This window comes from Crocodylus siamensis, chromosome 8, assembly GCF_052110815.1.
Source record: "Crocodylus siamensis isolate JL-2025a chromosome 8, ASM5211081v1, whole genome shotgun sequence".
Taxonomy (NCBI): Eukaryota; Metazoa; Chordata; order Crocodylia; family Crocodylidae; genus Crocodylus; species Crocodylus siamensis.
In genome coordinates, this window is record NC_143402.1 from 73,473,175 (window position 1) to 73,488,565 (window position 15,391).

General features: G+C 43.2%; 1 protein-coding gene across 17 annotated transcripts in view; it reads right to left on the reverse strand.

The window, feature by feature from the left end:
* Positions 1 to 15,391, reverse strand: part of PECAM1 (platelet and endothelial cell adhesion molecule 1) — a 43,947-nt gene that overhangs the window by 16,884 nt on the left and 11,672 nt on the right. For 5 of the 17 annotated variants that reach the window (XR_016443856.1, XM_090060287.1, XM_090060292.1 and 2 more), the window contains exons 8-13: positions 11,676 to 11,954; positions 11,251 to 11,358; positions 9,853 to 9,880; positions 9,298 to 9,371; positions 8,232 to 8,282; positions 5,030 to 5,098 (exon numbers count right to left, since the gene is read on the reverse strand). Coding sequence is in view for 14 of the 17 variants with exons in the window: in XM_090060287.1 (XP_089916413.1) it covers positions 5,030 to 5,098; positions 8,232 to 8,282; positions 9,298 to 9,371; positions 9,853 to 9,880; positions 11,251 to 11,358; positions 11,676 to 11,954 (609 nt within the window). In the remaining 3 variants the exon portion in view is untranslated. Of the gene's footprint in view, positions 1 to 850; positions 908 to 3,021; positions 3,078 to 5,029; positions 5,099 to 8,231; positions 8,283 to 9,297; positions 9,372 to 9,852; positions 9,881 to 11,250; positions 11,359 to 11,675; positions 11,955 to 15,391 lie in introns of those variants that run through there. The other 12 variants (XR_016443855.1, XM_090060285.1, XM_090060289.1 and 9 more) reach the window with 5 other exon arrangements.

The following is a 15,391-nucleotide window of genomic DNA, read 5'->3' on the forward strand; positions in this document are numbered from 1 at the left end:
AAAAAGAAAAGCTGACTGGCTAACAGCCCTGACATTTACAAATGGAGACTCCTTGATACAAAGGAGATGGAAGGATATCCGCTCTTATTTAGTCTCTGACAAACTCACAGGAAGCCTCAAGACTCACAGTCTCTGGAAACTCAGTACTGCTGGAGCAACTATAGATAGCAACTGGCAGAAGGAATGCTGCTGAGATCCAGGTATACAGAAGAATTTTTGTTGCCTTCCAGAGCTGGGAGACGGCAATAATTGGCGTCCCCAGTTTGGACGGTGTTCTGATTGTATTAAGACACAAATGTGATATTTTTGCTTCAAATACCAATGTGTACTGGGGTTATTTATGTTTTAAATAACCGTTATGGAGACAGGAGAAAAAACACCCAGAAATATGTAACATTTTGTGTCACCTAGAAGAAATTTCCAGAAATAGGGAATATTCTAGAGCATCTAAAAGGCATGCCAGCAAGAAAAAAAACTGGGAAGTCAAAGGATTCCCAGTGGGAGAGGAGCCTGACTCAGAACAGACCATCCTAAACCCCATAATTTGGTGGAAGCTCAAATTCAGATTCAGACAGCTGAAGCAGATGTATACAGTGTAAATGGATTAATGGAGCAGATGTTCTAGGTGTTATTCTCCCCCTACTAAGATCATTACTCTCCACGAAGTACAAGGGAACTATGGAGTTTAACAGTTAAGTTTTTTAGCTGCTATTCAGGATGTTTCCATATGATCTCCATGTTTCACTTTTACACCAACTACTTCTAAACTCACAGACCTATCCCCCGATCTTCTTATACAAAATGCTTTCAAACTTCCTTCACGTAGTTAGTTTTTCACTAGCTTACTTACCATTCTTAGCTTTTCTGATTTCACTATAAACTGGTTCAGTCCCCTTCTGTACAGGAGCTGGAAAATGTATTGGCACAGAATCAATTTCTTTTCTTTTTTGTTTGCTTTATAAAAAGCTCCTTAAACAAGCAGAACATACTGTTGTACTTGCACAGGAAACAGTTTTATAAGCAGCAATGTGCCACTGGATATCAGTATGAAAAGGCAGGCAAACTCCCCATCCAGTCCAGGTGGCTGTGTTATGGAGATGCATTCTCTCTCCATTATTCAAATTAATTTTCAAGACTAAAACTAATTTTCCATCCTAACCTTGATTTTGACACATACATACCTATGATAGAGTTGTAGATGTGGCTTGGCTCGTCCCAGATTCACCAGGCAAGCCACACTGTAATTTAGATGGCATGCATCTAACTCAGTGGAGTGGATACGCTGGGAAGCTTTTTGCTGAAGGATCTCAAAGCAATTTAAAAACACTAATTACATTTTGTTCGTTTTGGGACTCAACACCCTGAAGGCCTGTTATTTTGTTGTAAATTCTGAAGAACAGAAAAGTTAAGTGACTTTTCTAAGGTCATGCCAAATGTTTGTTGTAGAGCCAGAAGCGCTGTGCACAATCTTATGTTTTAGCCACAAGGCCATTAAATGATTGAAAATGACAAATGTGGCTACTTCTCTGCAGTCAAACTAAGAATATCAGGATATTGTACTGTATGGTTAAGTAGGATTTCAGTGTTTCATGCCCCACTGAAACACATTCTTACCTTTGAATTAATTTTAAATACTTATGGTACATGTGCTTTAGACTCAGGGGATGACAGGTGTTGAAGCTGAATACAAGACTCCCATTAATTTCATTGGCAAGGATCTAGACTTCAGCAAGCACCTAATCACACTTCTCAATAGCACTGATCTGTTATAAACTTTCCTTGAGTAACAGACTGAAGATCCTCTAATAATCTCCTGATTTCACAGTCTACTGTTACATGTGGTTGATCCACCAAGAAAGGCTACAGGAGCCCAGCCGACAGACATTCATCGGAAATGGCCTGTTAGTATGTTACAAGCTTGAGTCAATTCCCACCGATTCAGGGTAGACTCCTACTGGGACCTGGATTAGGCCTCTGGATGATTTGATTATTTAAATTCAAGTTGATCTTGATTTCATATAATTGCTCATGACCTTTTTTTTTTTTTTGTTAGCCTTCTGCTAGTTGCTCCTGGTCCCAACTCTGAGCAGACATGCCAGCAAAAAGGATTCAGGTAATACGCCAGTTTGTTCCCAGTGATCGCACAGTGCTGATGACTAACTGTTTATAAATGTAAAAGGATGGGCCCATGCTTACTCAGGCATGATAGCAATTTCTCCCTTCTCCTTTTACGGCTATTTCCTGACAGTATTTTAGCTTTGGTCTCTGTTTTTCCTTGTATTAACAATAAAGACTTGACTCACTGAACAGCAATTTCACATACATAAATTTAGAAAAGATATGCACTATATTTTTTGTGAAGCATAGTCTCTCCTTAAAGTTTCATTCAAATTATTCCCTACCAACAGTATTTCTTTGAATGCCAAACCAGCAAGCAGCTCCAACCCTGAAAAAGTACCTGCCTTGTCTACCCCCTTCTATCATAGGAACCTCAAAATTCTTCACAAATAATTTACAATTTACAAACCAATTTACAAATGGGGTAAAAATTAAACAGTTAGGCTTTGTCTTTATTAGCTTCTCTTCTGGAGAGTTTGTCACCACTGATAACATTGGTACACCTTTGGTTTTTAGCAATGGTAGAAAGGAAGTCTATGTAGAAAGGAATCCCACAGCTGTAGTATGTTTGAAAAAAATGTTAGCAGCCAGTACTGATCTGGCTTGAAGAAACAGAGCAAAATCAAGTTTAAATGGCTCTCTAAGGCCAATACCTTAGATAATTCTACTATTTAATTATTCCTAAACCCCAGAAGGGCTCCAAGTTATTTTTATGCCTTAATTTTTAAATATAAACTGACTCTGCTCCCCTTGTGATCAGCAGGAAATGTGCCACTGATGACGGTGGTGACAGAAGAGATGAATGTGCAGTAGCTAATAATTTAAAGCATGTACTCAAAAGCTTGCAAAGATTGATAAGCACTTGGGATGCCAATACAGTGAAGGGAAATTGAGTGTGTTTACCATCCTGCAGGGTCAGATCCTTTGCTTTTGTTTTTTGAAGAAATTAAAACAGCAGACTGTGAAAGGAAAATTAATTGCCTGGATTAAAAAATGGCCCACTGTACAGACACTGCCAGCGCTGAATGCTGCTGGCTGGATGAGGACTGCATGCACTGGGTATAGACTGTAAAGCTAGGTTGTGATGTCTGCTTTGTCTGCATGCAGAAAGCAGAGAAAGCCAGAGGAAGTGCCAGGCTAACTCAGAGGATTCTTACGGAGTTCACTCATATCGTATGTACGCTTTGGTTGTGATGATAACAGAGCACCAAGGAAGAATACTATGGTTTGAAGTAAAATATATACATCAACATGATGAAAGCATCAACGGGACCTCAGGGGCCAAAAGTGTAAGTGTGAGAAGCTGCTGCAGGCATCTAAAAGCTGATTTTACTCCTCTTTTTCCCTGAGAATTAATTTTATCCCATTTTCATCGTTCTGTGCAGCACAGAGCAGAGTTACTCTTTGGTACACAACCCAGTCTGATTTCATAGCAGCATCTCAATGCTTTGGAAAGTAACATATAAACACTGGTAGTGTTGGGGCCATGGCTGCAAGCAACATATTTAACCTGTCATTTGAAAGAGTGAAGTTTAAGTGGGTCCAGTTAAAATGATAATTTGTGTAGTGCAGACTGGACCTTACACCCTGCCTGGGACATACATCTGTACTACTGTGAGAGAGGCTGGCTAGGATGCAGGGGCTCTCCTTAGGGATCTGTCTTGAACCCAAAGAAGATATCATCTGATAGACAGTACTTCTAACAACATCCCAAGCTGTAATCATGCATGGGGCATGAGTTGAATATGTGACAGGACTTGACAGAACTATGGAGCATATTCTAAAATCCCATATAATGGCTTCAGGTGCACCATTTACCAAAGATAAATAGGCAGCATGGTTGGGAAACAGGCAGGGGAGCCACAGGGCTGGATGGAGCAGCATGTCAGAGGAGTGAGGGCATGGAAAGTGAAGAATCAGCTGCCAGACGGCTTTTTGCTGCCAAAAAGCTCAGAGATGGCACATTCACACAACCAAGCCCTTGTACTGCTAACTGTAAAAGCCTGGCTTCAGCCCACGAAATAAACTGGTGTCCTTTCTGGAAAGAGTGGGTCAGTGAATTCTGGGTCATGGCTGAAGTCTGGGACACGGCTGCTTCATGTGTCCCATGGATTTTATTCACTCTTATTCGCTTTCATGTTCGTTCTGACAATTCTCTGGCCAAGGAGCTTGAGGAGACCGGGATTCCTGGGGTGAGATAAAGTGATTAAGCTGCATACTCTGCCTTTGGGGCTACAATCCAACATGTCCTTAGAGGTTAGGAAATATGACTAGACACATCTTAGCTCTGTGCTAACAGTTCTGGCTACTGCTGCCGTGGAACGCCTGCAGCTACAGGCAGCGCTCGTTGCCAGGTCACTCTCCATGCTCTGTCCTGCAGATTTCAGGACTCCTTTGGGTTCTTCCCTGTTTTCCTCCACATTTAGAATGGATGACTTCCTCCATCTTGCACTCCCTTGTTCTCGCCAACCTTTGAGAGAGTGGATAGCCCACAGTCCCACCCTGGGTCTTGGAAACCTTCCTGTTGGTTTCACAGGCTGAGCCCACGCAGTTAAACTAAAAAGGATAGTTCAGTGCTCCCCAGTAAGTGTTGAACCCACATAATGCAGACTTACAGCAGGTTGCCTCCTGTGCCATCTGGGAACACTGCACTCCAAAGATCTTATGTACAAAGGCTGGGTGGGTACACAGGAAAAGACTGGAAAATGGGAAAAGCCTTTACTGGCCCTGGTAACAGATGCCCTGCTGCTGTCCATATAGCCCCTGGTTCAATGAGAGCTATAATCACAGAATAATTGTGCATGCATATTGGACCTGGGCCTGTTCCCTTTGAAGACAACAGCAGATCAGTGGGAACAGCAGCATTCCCGTAGTTACTCCGAAAACATCACTGGACAGGGCAGTTAGTTACCTCTGTGAGGATCAGGCGTTGACACTTCAACTTCAGTATACTCCACCTCAGTAACCTCGTGCTCAGGTCCTGCCCCAAAGATAGCAAGAAGATGGTTCTTTGTAGCACTGCATACTCCATACTGGCTGTGGACCTGATCCTGCCACCAGTGAAAATCAACAGCCAATGCCCGTGGACTTTAATGGACACAGGATCAGGTCCTGAGTTATTCTGGTGACTAAATCTGTTAGGATGATCCATAACTGGACCCCAGCCCTCCCTGGGAGCAGGAGCTTGGTGCTAAGTAGACTTCCTAAAACTGCATGACCTGGACAACACCTGGGTCATGCCCGAAACACATGCCTGTTATCTGCAATCTGAAAAATGGTGCAGTGCAAATGAGGATTTTCTGATAGTCCCCCGAGTGCATATTGCAGCTCCAACTATGCTCATGTTCGTTCTTGCTCTCCTACTCTCCCTCCCAGATTCCTTCTCTTTCTCCCCCTCCCTTCATTACTTTCTCCTTGACCTCAGACACTGAAGCAAAAGTTCTCATCTGCTCTCATCAGTGATCCAATGCCATCTTGCTTCCACTTGGACCTCTTTCTGGTTCCTCATACCCAGGCTACCGCCAACACCCTCCCCTACCTACTGCCAGCCTCCCTTCACTCTTTTATCCCTAAGCTCAATGAAAGCTCTCTACAACTACTGCCTTCTCCTCTGAGGTTTGTTTCTTCCTGTCCCATCCTAGATGCCCATCTGGCTTCCATCTTTTGCACTCAGCTAAAAATGTAGAAGACTTTAATAACCTTTTTTGAGGTCATAGTTCAAAGCCGGTAGTCTATCCTCCTCTTAACTACCTTCAGCTATCCTCCTGTGTTTGAAAACCTGTCTTCAGCTTTTGTGATTGCCTAATCCTGGTTCCCTACTAAGCTCCCCAATCACTTCTTTAGTATTTCTTCAGAGGAGCCTCCTCATCCCCCCTCTGCTACCTTTTGTGAATCTCATTCACAGATCTGCTTTTCCACTGCAGGCTCATCCCCTTCTATTTGAGCTAAGACCTCTACCTATCTTTAGAAAATGTCCTCATGGACATCCAGCCATCAGCTTGTGATCAGCATAGTCAAATTAGATGCTTAAGTTTTCTCCATAAACCAATAATCTCCAAACTATGGTTTGTGGACCACTCACAGACATAATAATTAGTCTGAAGCCCAACCATCTACACCAGTGGTCTCCAAGCTTTTAAATCAGAGATCGCTTTGGGAATTGAAAAGGAACCCAAGATCTACCCTGTGTGTTCTCCTAAGTAGAACAGAAACCACCCATCCGAGCACCCAAACAAGCACCGAACCTTGCCAACTTCATCACCAGCAGCAAACTTCCTATGGCCCAAACCACATTGAATGGCTCCAGACCATGCTGGGGAAAAATGTAGAACCTGCCAACGCATCCCCACCACTCCCACAATAACTACACCCCACAACAGAAACATCACCATTCCTTGGATCTTATACCTGCACCGCCAAAAACGTTAATATATCTCATCCAATGCAGTAAATGCTGTGATGGAAAATATGTAGGAGAAACCAAACAACAACTGCGCACCAGAATGAATGCACACTGAAAATACGAAAGACAAAAACACCCAATTACCTCTGGGTGCACATTTCTCACAAGACAACTACTCTCTCTGCCCTCGATTTCTCAGTTCTCAAGGGGAACTTACAAAACACCTTTTGTAGACGAGCCTACGAACTTCACTTCATAAATCTACTAGATACAAAAAAATCATGGACTAAATACAAACAGGGTATTTATAGCACATTATAATCTGCCTAATATCTGATAACCCCAGGTAACCTGCCTCCATTTTACCAGCTACATTCTATCACTAGTTCAACATTCCCCTTTTTTCTTCTCCACCTAATTGTCTCACACCAATTGTCTCCCATTCCCTCTGATGCTCACTGCCATGCTCACTGCATTTTCACATACTTGCCTTTTGCATATTGGCTTCTATTCTACCCAGGAGAGCACACAAAGCATCAGGCAGACTTCCCCTATGCCTGAAGAAGGGTGTTTGTACCCAAAAGCTTACAAAGAACAATTTTTCCAACTATTTAGTTGGCCTAATAAAAAATATCACATCTACCCAAAGAACCACGTCTGCCTACCTGCAACCAACAACCTTAAATTATTAAAACAGGGAACACCTATGTAACACATTCCCTTGCTAACTGCCAGAGTCTCTTTTGGGGTTTATTTTGCTAATGCAGCTCCTGGGAACTAACTCCTTTGTCCTTTTTTGGGGGATATCATACAGGCCCCATAAGCTCAAAAGCAGTATCTGAAAACTCTGACAGTGTCACTGGCTGAACTACTTCTCACAGGGTGCCTCTACTTTGCATGGATGGGGCCGAACTTGTGCCTCGTATGAATGTCTGACACAAAGGTTTTATAAATTCAATTGGTCTTTTACACACTAGGCAGGCCAAACTTTGTTACATACAAGGTTAGCAGGAATCACGATAAAATCATGTCTGAATAGTTACACATGACTACAAGGTAAGCAGAAACAGGGACTTTTATCTCTTTCCGTTTTTGTAGCCATAATATCTACATTTTTAAACGCTGCTTTTTAACTACTACTTGACGATATCTCCTTTTAATAGACATCTTTCATCAGATTATCTTAAAGTCCTATACAAGCAATTCATTGCCTTCAGAGTGCCATTGGGAGATGGCTATTGTTATCATCATATTATAAAGGGGAAAAAGAACTAACGCAGAAGTTGATGGTAAGAAAGGGAGACAAAGGATGAGCCTTTGAAGTCCTGATGGTAGTTTCCAGTTATCACTCAGTATGGGGTCCATAGGCAACATGTAAGTGCTGACTGTGGGGAGGCATAATTCCATCCCACCAATGCCGCTACCACCACTACCAGGCATTGGGTCTGGCCAGGTTGCAGCCCCACATCCCACCATTGGCGCAAACATTGCACCACCCCCACCACCCCCACTGCTCCCGGGCCCTGGCTCTGGCCAGGCTCCAGCCCTGTGCCCTGCACCTTGCTGTCGGTGCAGAAATCTGGGGGACGTGGCAGGGGGGCACATGCCCCGCATGCCCTTGACACATTGCCTGTGATGGGGTCCCACCTCCCCACCTTTGATCTCAAAATGACTTAGAGATTACCACTTAAAAAAGAAGCGTGACAAGTACCTTTATTTTCATCTGTTGCTTTCATATGATTTTCGCTGTCATCCATGTAACCTAAGGATGAGTCAACAAGAAACTTATTTCAGCTAAATGAATGAACGATGTCTTTTTGGTTGAAATACAACAGAAATTTTCAACAGTCACAATATTTAAACAATTCATCATTTAGGGGAAACTCTGCCTTTGGGCACCTATCCAAGCCATTCACAGACTACAGAAGGACAACATCTGGCCTGTTAAAATGATCAGTTAAGGCTAAAGGAAACCAAGAAATAACTTTGTTTGCCTCAAGTGATTTTTTCACAAGATGAGAATTTACCCCTTTTAGGGATGTTGGACTTGGGGTCAAAAAATAGCTGTGGAAATCAACACTCACTGGGGAGACAGACATCCTACCAACTCTTTACTTTGCCTGTGTAAGTCAAAATGACCTGCGCATGTTTAATACTGGTGCCTGCCAAAGTTTGGAAAAGAATAACAAGAGAAAGCTCTTTTCCAGTGAGGAAGCAACACGAGTAGTGGCTACAATAAAAGTGCAGAACATCAGGACCCAGGGATTTTATTGCCCACAACCTTTGTGTTTTAGTTCCTCCTTCTGCAGAATGAAAATGCTGTGTTAATTTTTGTAAAATGTTTTAAGATCCTGGGATAGGAGGTGCTTCATAAAAAACAACGTCATAGTAATGGTATCATCATCATCATCATCATCATTACTAGCTCTACTTTTAGTCTGAATGTACACCTGGATGCAATGAACTCCCCAATCTCAGTTCTGGTGTTATATTTTTCTGTGGCCCTGGTGATGCTCTCAAACACAAGACATAACTGTACTGGCTTTCTTGTCTGTAAAATGGGACAACTGCTTACCAGAGAGAAAGGGCTGGGAAAATTAATGTTCATGTGCTCTATAAAGGTGCTTAGAAAGAATATTTACAGAAAGACACCAATATTTTTGAGCAAACTGAATCCCTCACTTACAAATTAGGCCCCGAGCATACCACAGAAACTCAAAACATGAGGTTCTTTATGAATTACACAAACATGCTATTAGAGTGCATAAAAAATATACCAGGATAGTATTGCCCATCACTGTTCTGTCTCGGTTCCAGTTTAACACCAGCTGAATTAGTGACTCCTGCAGATCTAAAAAGGAAGTGATCAACAAAAATGGACGTTATTAAGGAAAATTGTCTGTAAAAGTCAATTCAAACAATAATGTGAAAATATGCAAAACTAAGCTGAAAGCCAATATTTTATTATCTGTTGAAGTAATGGAAGTTTTGCTTTTGTGTTCAATAGGAACACAAGCAAACCCCAGTGTCGATATCTACATTGTCCCGTTTCTATTATGTTCATATGAGGCCTCAATTTTATTTTAATTTTGTATTTGAATGCATGCAACTCTAGGCCCGCCATTCCTATTTGTATTAGTTGGCCTTTTTCCATTTTGCATTATTTCCTCATCCTGTTGTTGTTTCTTAGCAGGTGTTCTGCAGCAAATAGTCACAACCATCTATTGTCTCCAGGTGTGAAACATCATAAACTATACATATATGGTAGAAAGATTTGCCCCAGCACTTCACTTGGAAACATTTCCCTATTATCAGTAAGAAAGCCATCTTACCCAGACATCTCGATGGAAGGATGTTTAGCTTGAAAAGGAAAAATAAAAGAAGATCTGTTAACATACTGCACAAGTATACTACATAAGAAATTAAAATGAAGGCAACACATGGTGACCTTCTACCCCTGAGTGAAACTAATTTCTGGTGCCTATAGTGAAGTTTTGCATCTTATTGTAGTGGATATAGAAATTGCTGGGCAGTGAAGTCCTCTAGTCACAAAACAGACTGTACTGGCAGTTCCAGCGCAAGCTCTCTCACATTCCTATCAGGATCTAGCGTTACTTCTAGCTCAGCATCTATGACTTATTAAAATCCTTGGCTGTCAGCTAGGTTGCTAAATGTAATAGTTTCCATGATGCTGACTGAAAAGCTTTCTAACTATAACAACTGTCTGTCATGGGCTGGTATTGTCTTGGACCGAAACTAATCATCTGGTGCTTTCTTGCAGGGCTGCTATGATCTACTCAACACCTCAGGCAGCCTAATGTAAGGATGTCTGGAAAATTTCCTAGATATGTAGTTCATCATGTGGATTTAAGCAAGCCTTCTTTATTTTCTACAAGAACTAAAGAGTAGCTTAATGGTAATGGACCCAATCACAAGGTCACTACTCAGCCATATAACTAATAACGAGGTGAATGAGAATGATGCTTCAGTGAGGAGTGAATAAAAACTGCACAAGAACCTTCAGAATTTGCTCAATGAGAATTAGAAAAGAGTGTGAGCACTCCTGATCTGGGGACACAAATTCAATGACATGAAATTTAATTCTCCCTAAGAGGTTAAACCAAAATTGCAGAGCACCATATTATGGTGGTCTGAAATCCAGATCTGAATTTCCAGGTGATATAACTTGGTCCTCACTCTATTAATGTTTTTCTTACAAGTACCTTCCCACCAGTAGGACTCATAACTGGATTTTAACCTCACAGATTGTTCAAAAAGCTGCCGCAGTCTCAAACTCTGGTCTGAGTCATTAACAATTTTTTTTCCACCTTGTACTCCCAATTGTGGCATTTTTCAGTTGGCTCTGCAGGTATTTTAAGCACCTAATGGCTAGACTGTATTTGAGATCTCATTCTGGAACACAGCCTTTACAGGTATCGGAGCTCATCCACAGTTTTTACAAGATCACACCATCACATCCCAGGTTAGCAGGACACTTCTTCAAGTGGCAGGCCTACAAGGGGGAATCTCACTCCATCTCAATCCCTTTTTTCCTCACGTAAAAATATACTTTAAAACCTCCCTTCCTCCCAAAATACATTTTTTGCAGCAACAATTTCTGGATCTACATTTCTGACCTTCTCATCCCTGATCAAATTCTCCCTGGCAGCTAAACCTTCACATTTATTCTATACATGCAGCACTCAAGAATAGAAGAGAATTGTTTTTACCCTTTCTCTTCTTCCGTAAGTACCACCAGCAACCACCACAAGCCAGTATGACAATAATGACTAGGACGAATACTGCAATAAGCACTTTCTGCCAGGAAGCCAGGATGACTGAAAATGGAGAGAGAGAGAGAATGTGAAGACACAACAGTGGTAGGAAGTCACTACTGGCTTTTAAAATTCCTACATCCTCTTTAAAAGTATCTAGTGCTTGGTGTGCATGCGACACTGTTGCTAACTTGTACTTGACACTTGGGAGCATGCATCCAGACAGCCCTGGAGCCTTTGGCTTGTGCATCTTTCCTGCTGCCATAAATTGCTCTCCCTGGCTGATAGCTAGAATGGCAAAAGAATCACAACAGACCAGCTTTGCCAGCATCCAGCACAGCATAACTATGATGTGCTGTACAGGCGCAGTCATAGCTTACCATTAATAGATATTTCATCGCTTCGCTGGACTCTGTTGGTTGGGTTGGAGGCTTCACAAAAATATTCTCCTGAGTCCTGCCTACTCAATGTTTTATTATACGACACAACCCTGGTGTCCATGTTTGTTTCTTCAAATAAGGGTTTTCTGTTATTCCGTTTAAAAAATTTGAAATTAATTGGAAATGATCCTGTTTCCACGTAGCAATAAAAGCTGATACCTTTGCCGTCTTCCACTTCCATTTTGGGCACACTGAAGAGGTTTACTTTCCCAACAGGGGCTGCAGAATAAGGCACAAGGAAAAGAATTACCCATAAATTATGAAATGCTACTCTAGAAATGCTTTTTTAAGTGTCAATTTACCTTAGCGCCAAAGACAGGTTTGCCTTTGCAACCTTAATTCAGCTCCTTAGTGAACCTACATTATGATAGCCTTCAATGACATGACTGAGCCACTATTCCACAGAGACCCTGACTCTACACCACTTACTGAATGTAATCAATGTACTCAATATTTCTCCCAATGTGCGACTCCAGGTCTTAGCGAATAGATGCTCTCCACATACTGAATCATTAATTTCTTCCTGGACTTCACAAACATTATTAGCAAGTTGATCTTTATAGTTGACATTACCTCCATTTTACAGATGGGAAATTAAGATGGAGAGAGATTAAGACCCAAACCATCAAAAGTCCACCAGTCTGGGGTGTCCAATTACAGACCTCTAAAGACAATTTCTCAAAGCATTTGGCATTTTCCTAGTCTGTTATTTGTTTGGAGCATACTTTCTACTAACTTCAGTTGCAGTTGTGAGAGAGTTCAGCACTTCTACAAATCAAGCCCCAAGTATCTCAAATTCCCATTCAGAAAATGAGATGCACACAAAAGCCCATCCCTGCCCAAGATCATACATGAACTCTGTGACAGAGGTAGGCATGCAATTTAGTTCTCCTGCGTGACACTCAGCTGCCTTAGATCATACGACTGGCCTTGAGCCTTCTGCAATTCTTTGCCTCATTCACTGCAGGCTTCCCAACTTCTGCAATAAATGAGGCAGAAAAGAACCTCATTCACTGAACAATCCTAATTCATTTCCAGAACAGGTCCATCAGGCCACACTAAATGAAGCAGGGTCTTTGTGGGAAAAATGGCATGCAATCATGTAATAAAAAAAACAAACCATACTGCATGCATATAAAGGAGTCAAATGAAGACTGCTGGGGAGCGGGGAGGGAATCCAGTGGTCGAGCAGCAGCATGGCTGAATCTCTCTTTTGGACTGAAACATGCCACAGGAGCCTCTAGGGACTTTTTTTTTTTTTTAAACAGAGCTCAAAGCAGGTGAGAATCCCGTTTCTCTTCATGCTCAGAAGCATATCTCTTTCCCTCCATTTTCACCCACCTCCTGCTGTGGCTGCTGCTTTCCCCACTGTCCTGGGTGCGAGGGAAGCTTTAGAGCCATTCCTGCCCACTCCAGTCAGGCTATGTGGGAGTAGGACTCAGCTGGGATACCAATGGTAGCAGTAGCAGTGGTGATGTAGGGAGGGTTCTCCCTTGCCAGACCTGCTCCTGTGGAGACTGGGCATGGTGGGGGAACCCCCCCCACCCCACCCCATTGCTGCTGCCACTCTCCTGTGGCATTCAAGATGTGAGCCCAGCCCCCATGCAGCCCAGCTGGTGCATGCAGAAGTGGCTCTGGGGCTTCCTTCACCCCAAGAAAAGAAGGGAAAGCAGCAGTGGCAGGTGAGGTGAGGGTTGGGAAAGGGTGAGGAACAGATGCAGCTGGCCATGGAGGGGAAAGGAGGAGGGAGTCTTACCTGTTTTCAGGACTTGAAAAAGTTCCTAGGAGGCCTCCTTGCCTAGTCTGCCCATATCCATAGATGGGGCAGGGAAATGGGAGGGGAAAGGCTCAGAGTTGGGGATTCAGCCATTCCTGCAGCACGGGTTGCTATTCCCACACCTTCATTTGCCAAATCTTGGCATAAACAGTCTTCTTCTTTCCGGTTCTTTTTAACATCACTATGCAGACACTTGCTGAATTGGTCAAAGGACTGGGACTCAGGTGCTAGCAACATACAAATGTTACACAAACTCTACCTATCCTTCCCCACATACAACAATACCACTATCACAAATATAGTCCAGGGCTTGGACTTGATTCACTCTTGAATGATGACTTCAGTGGCTGAAGCTGAACCTGAGCAAGGCAGAAGTGATGCTGCTAGACAGACAAAGGCATTTTGAAGAACAAGCTCGATCGGGCTTTAAACTAAGCCTGCTGGGAGATGGGTGGACAACCACCAAAGCAAGCCCACTAGGCAACAACTACAAAGCCAACAAGCTAGGACACCCAAGGGAATCTACTCCTACCCCAGCCCTCGAACGGTGTCCCCCTGAGACTGTGAGGAAGCCTAGGGCTCCCAATGGGATGTTTACGTGTCTATACACCAATGCCAGGAGCTTGGGGAACAAAGAGGAGGAACTGGTCCTACCAAACAAGAAAGACTACGATCTCATAGGGATAACAGAAATCTGGTGGGACTCCACCTATGACTGGGCCACAGGTATAGACAGCTATACCCTGTACAGGAGAGATCGTGCAGAAAAAAGGGGTGGGGGTGTAGCTTTATGTCAAGAAGGGCTATGCATCCCTGCAAGCTGACACTTGTACCCAGGGAGGACAACTAGAGAGCCTCTGGGTTAAAATATGTGGGGAACGTGGGACAGGGGACACAATGGTAGGAGTCTCCTACAGACCTCCTAACCAGGAACAAAAGCTCGACCAGGAATTCACCAGGGAACTGGCTGAGGCTACATGCTCTCCATGCATGGTCGTCATGGGAGACTTCAACTACCCGGACATCTCATGAGGAGAGAGCTCGGCCAAATCTGAACAATTGCAGAGCTTCCTCCTGTGCATGGACAAACTACCTGACCCAAGAAGTCTATGGATCAACAAGAGGTAAAGCGCTGCTGGACCTGGTACTGGCTAAAGGAGATGATCTAGTCGGCAACCTAAAAATCAAAGGAAAGCTGGGAGACAGGGACCACAAGCTGATCACTTTTACTATCCATCGCAAAGCTGGCAAGTCAGTCAGCAATGCAGAAGCCCTTGACTTCAGGAAAGCTGAATTTGATAAGTACAGGAGGTTTGTTGTCGAGGCACTAACAGACCAAGACTCAGCAGGGAGAGGAGTCGAAGAGGAGTGGTCACTCCTTAAGGGAGTTACCTTGCAAGCACAAGGGATGTCCATTCCCTCTCAGAGGAAAGGTAGCAAAAGGGCACAGCAACCCCCTTGGCTCAGCAGGGAACTCATGGACCTCCTACACCAAAAAAGAGAGGCTTATAAAGGATGGAAGATAGGAATCACCACAAAGGAGGATTACTCTGCACTGGTCCGTGCCTGTAGGGAGTGAACCAGGAAAGCCAAGGCTGCAACCGAACTCCACCTGGCTACACGTATCAAGGACAATAAAAAGTCCTTTTTCAGGTATGTGGGGAGTCAGAAGAAAAACAGGGGTAACATTGGACCCCTGCTAAACCAAAATGGGACAATTGACAACCAACTCCCAGGAAAAAGCCAACCTGCTTAACGGTACTTTGCATTGGTTTTTCATTGACCCAAAGGGCAAGATGTGGGATGGCCAGGGTGAGGGTGAATTTATACCCAGCATAGGTACAGACCTTGTAAAGGAACACCTTGAGAGGCTGGACAC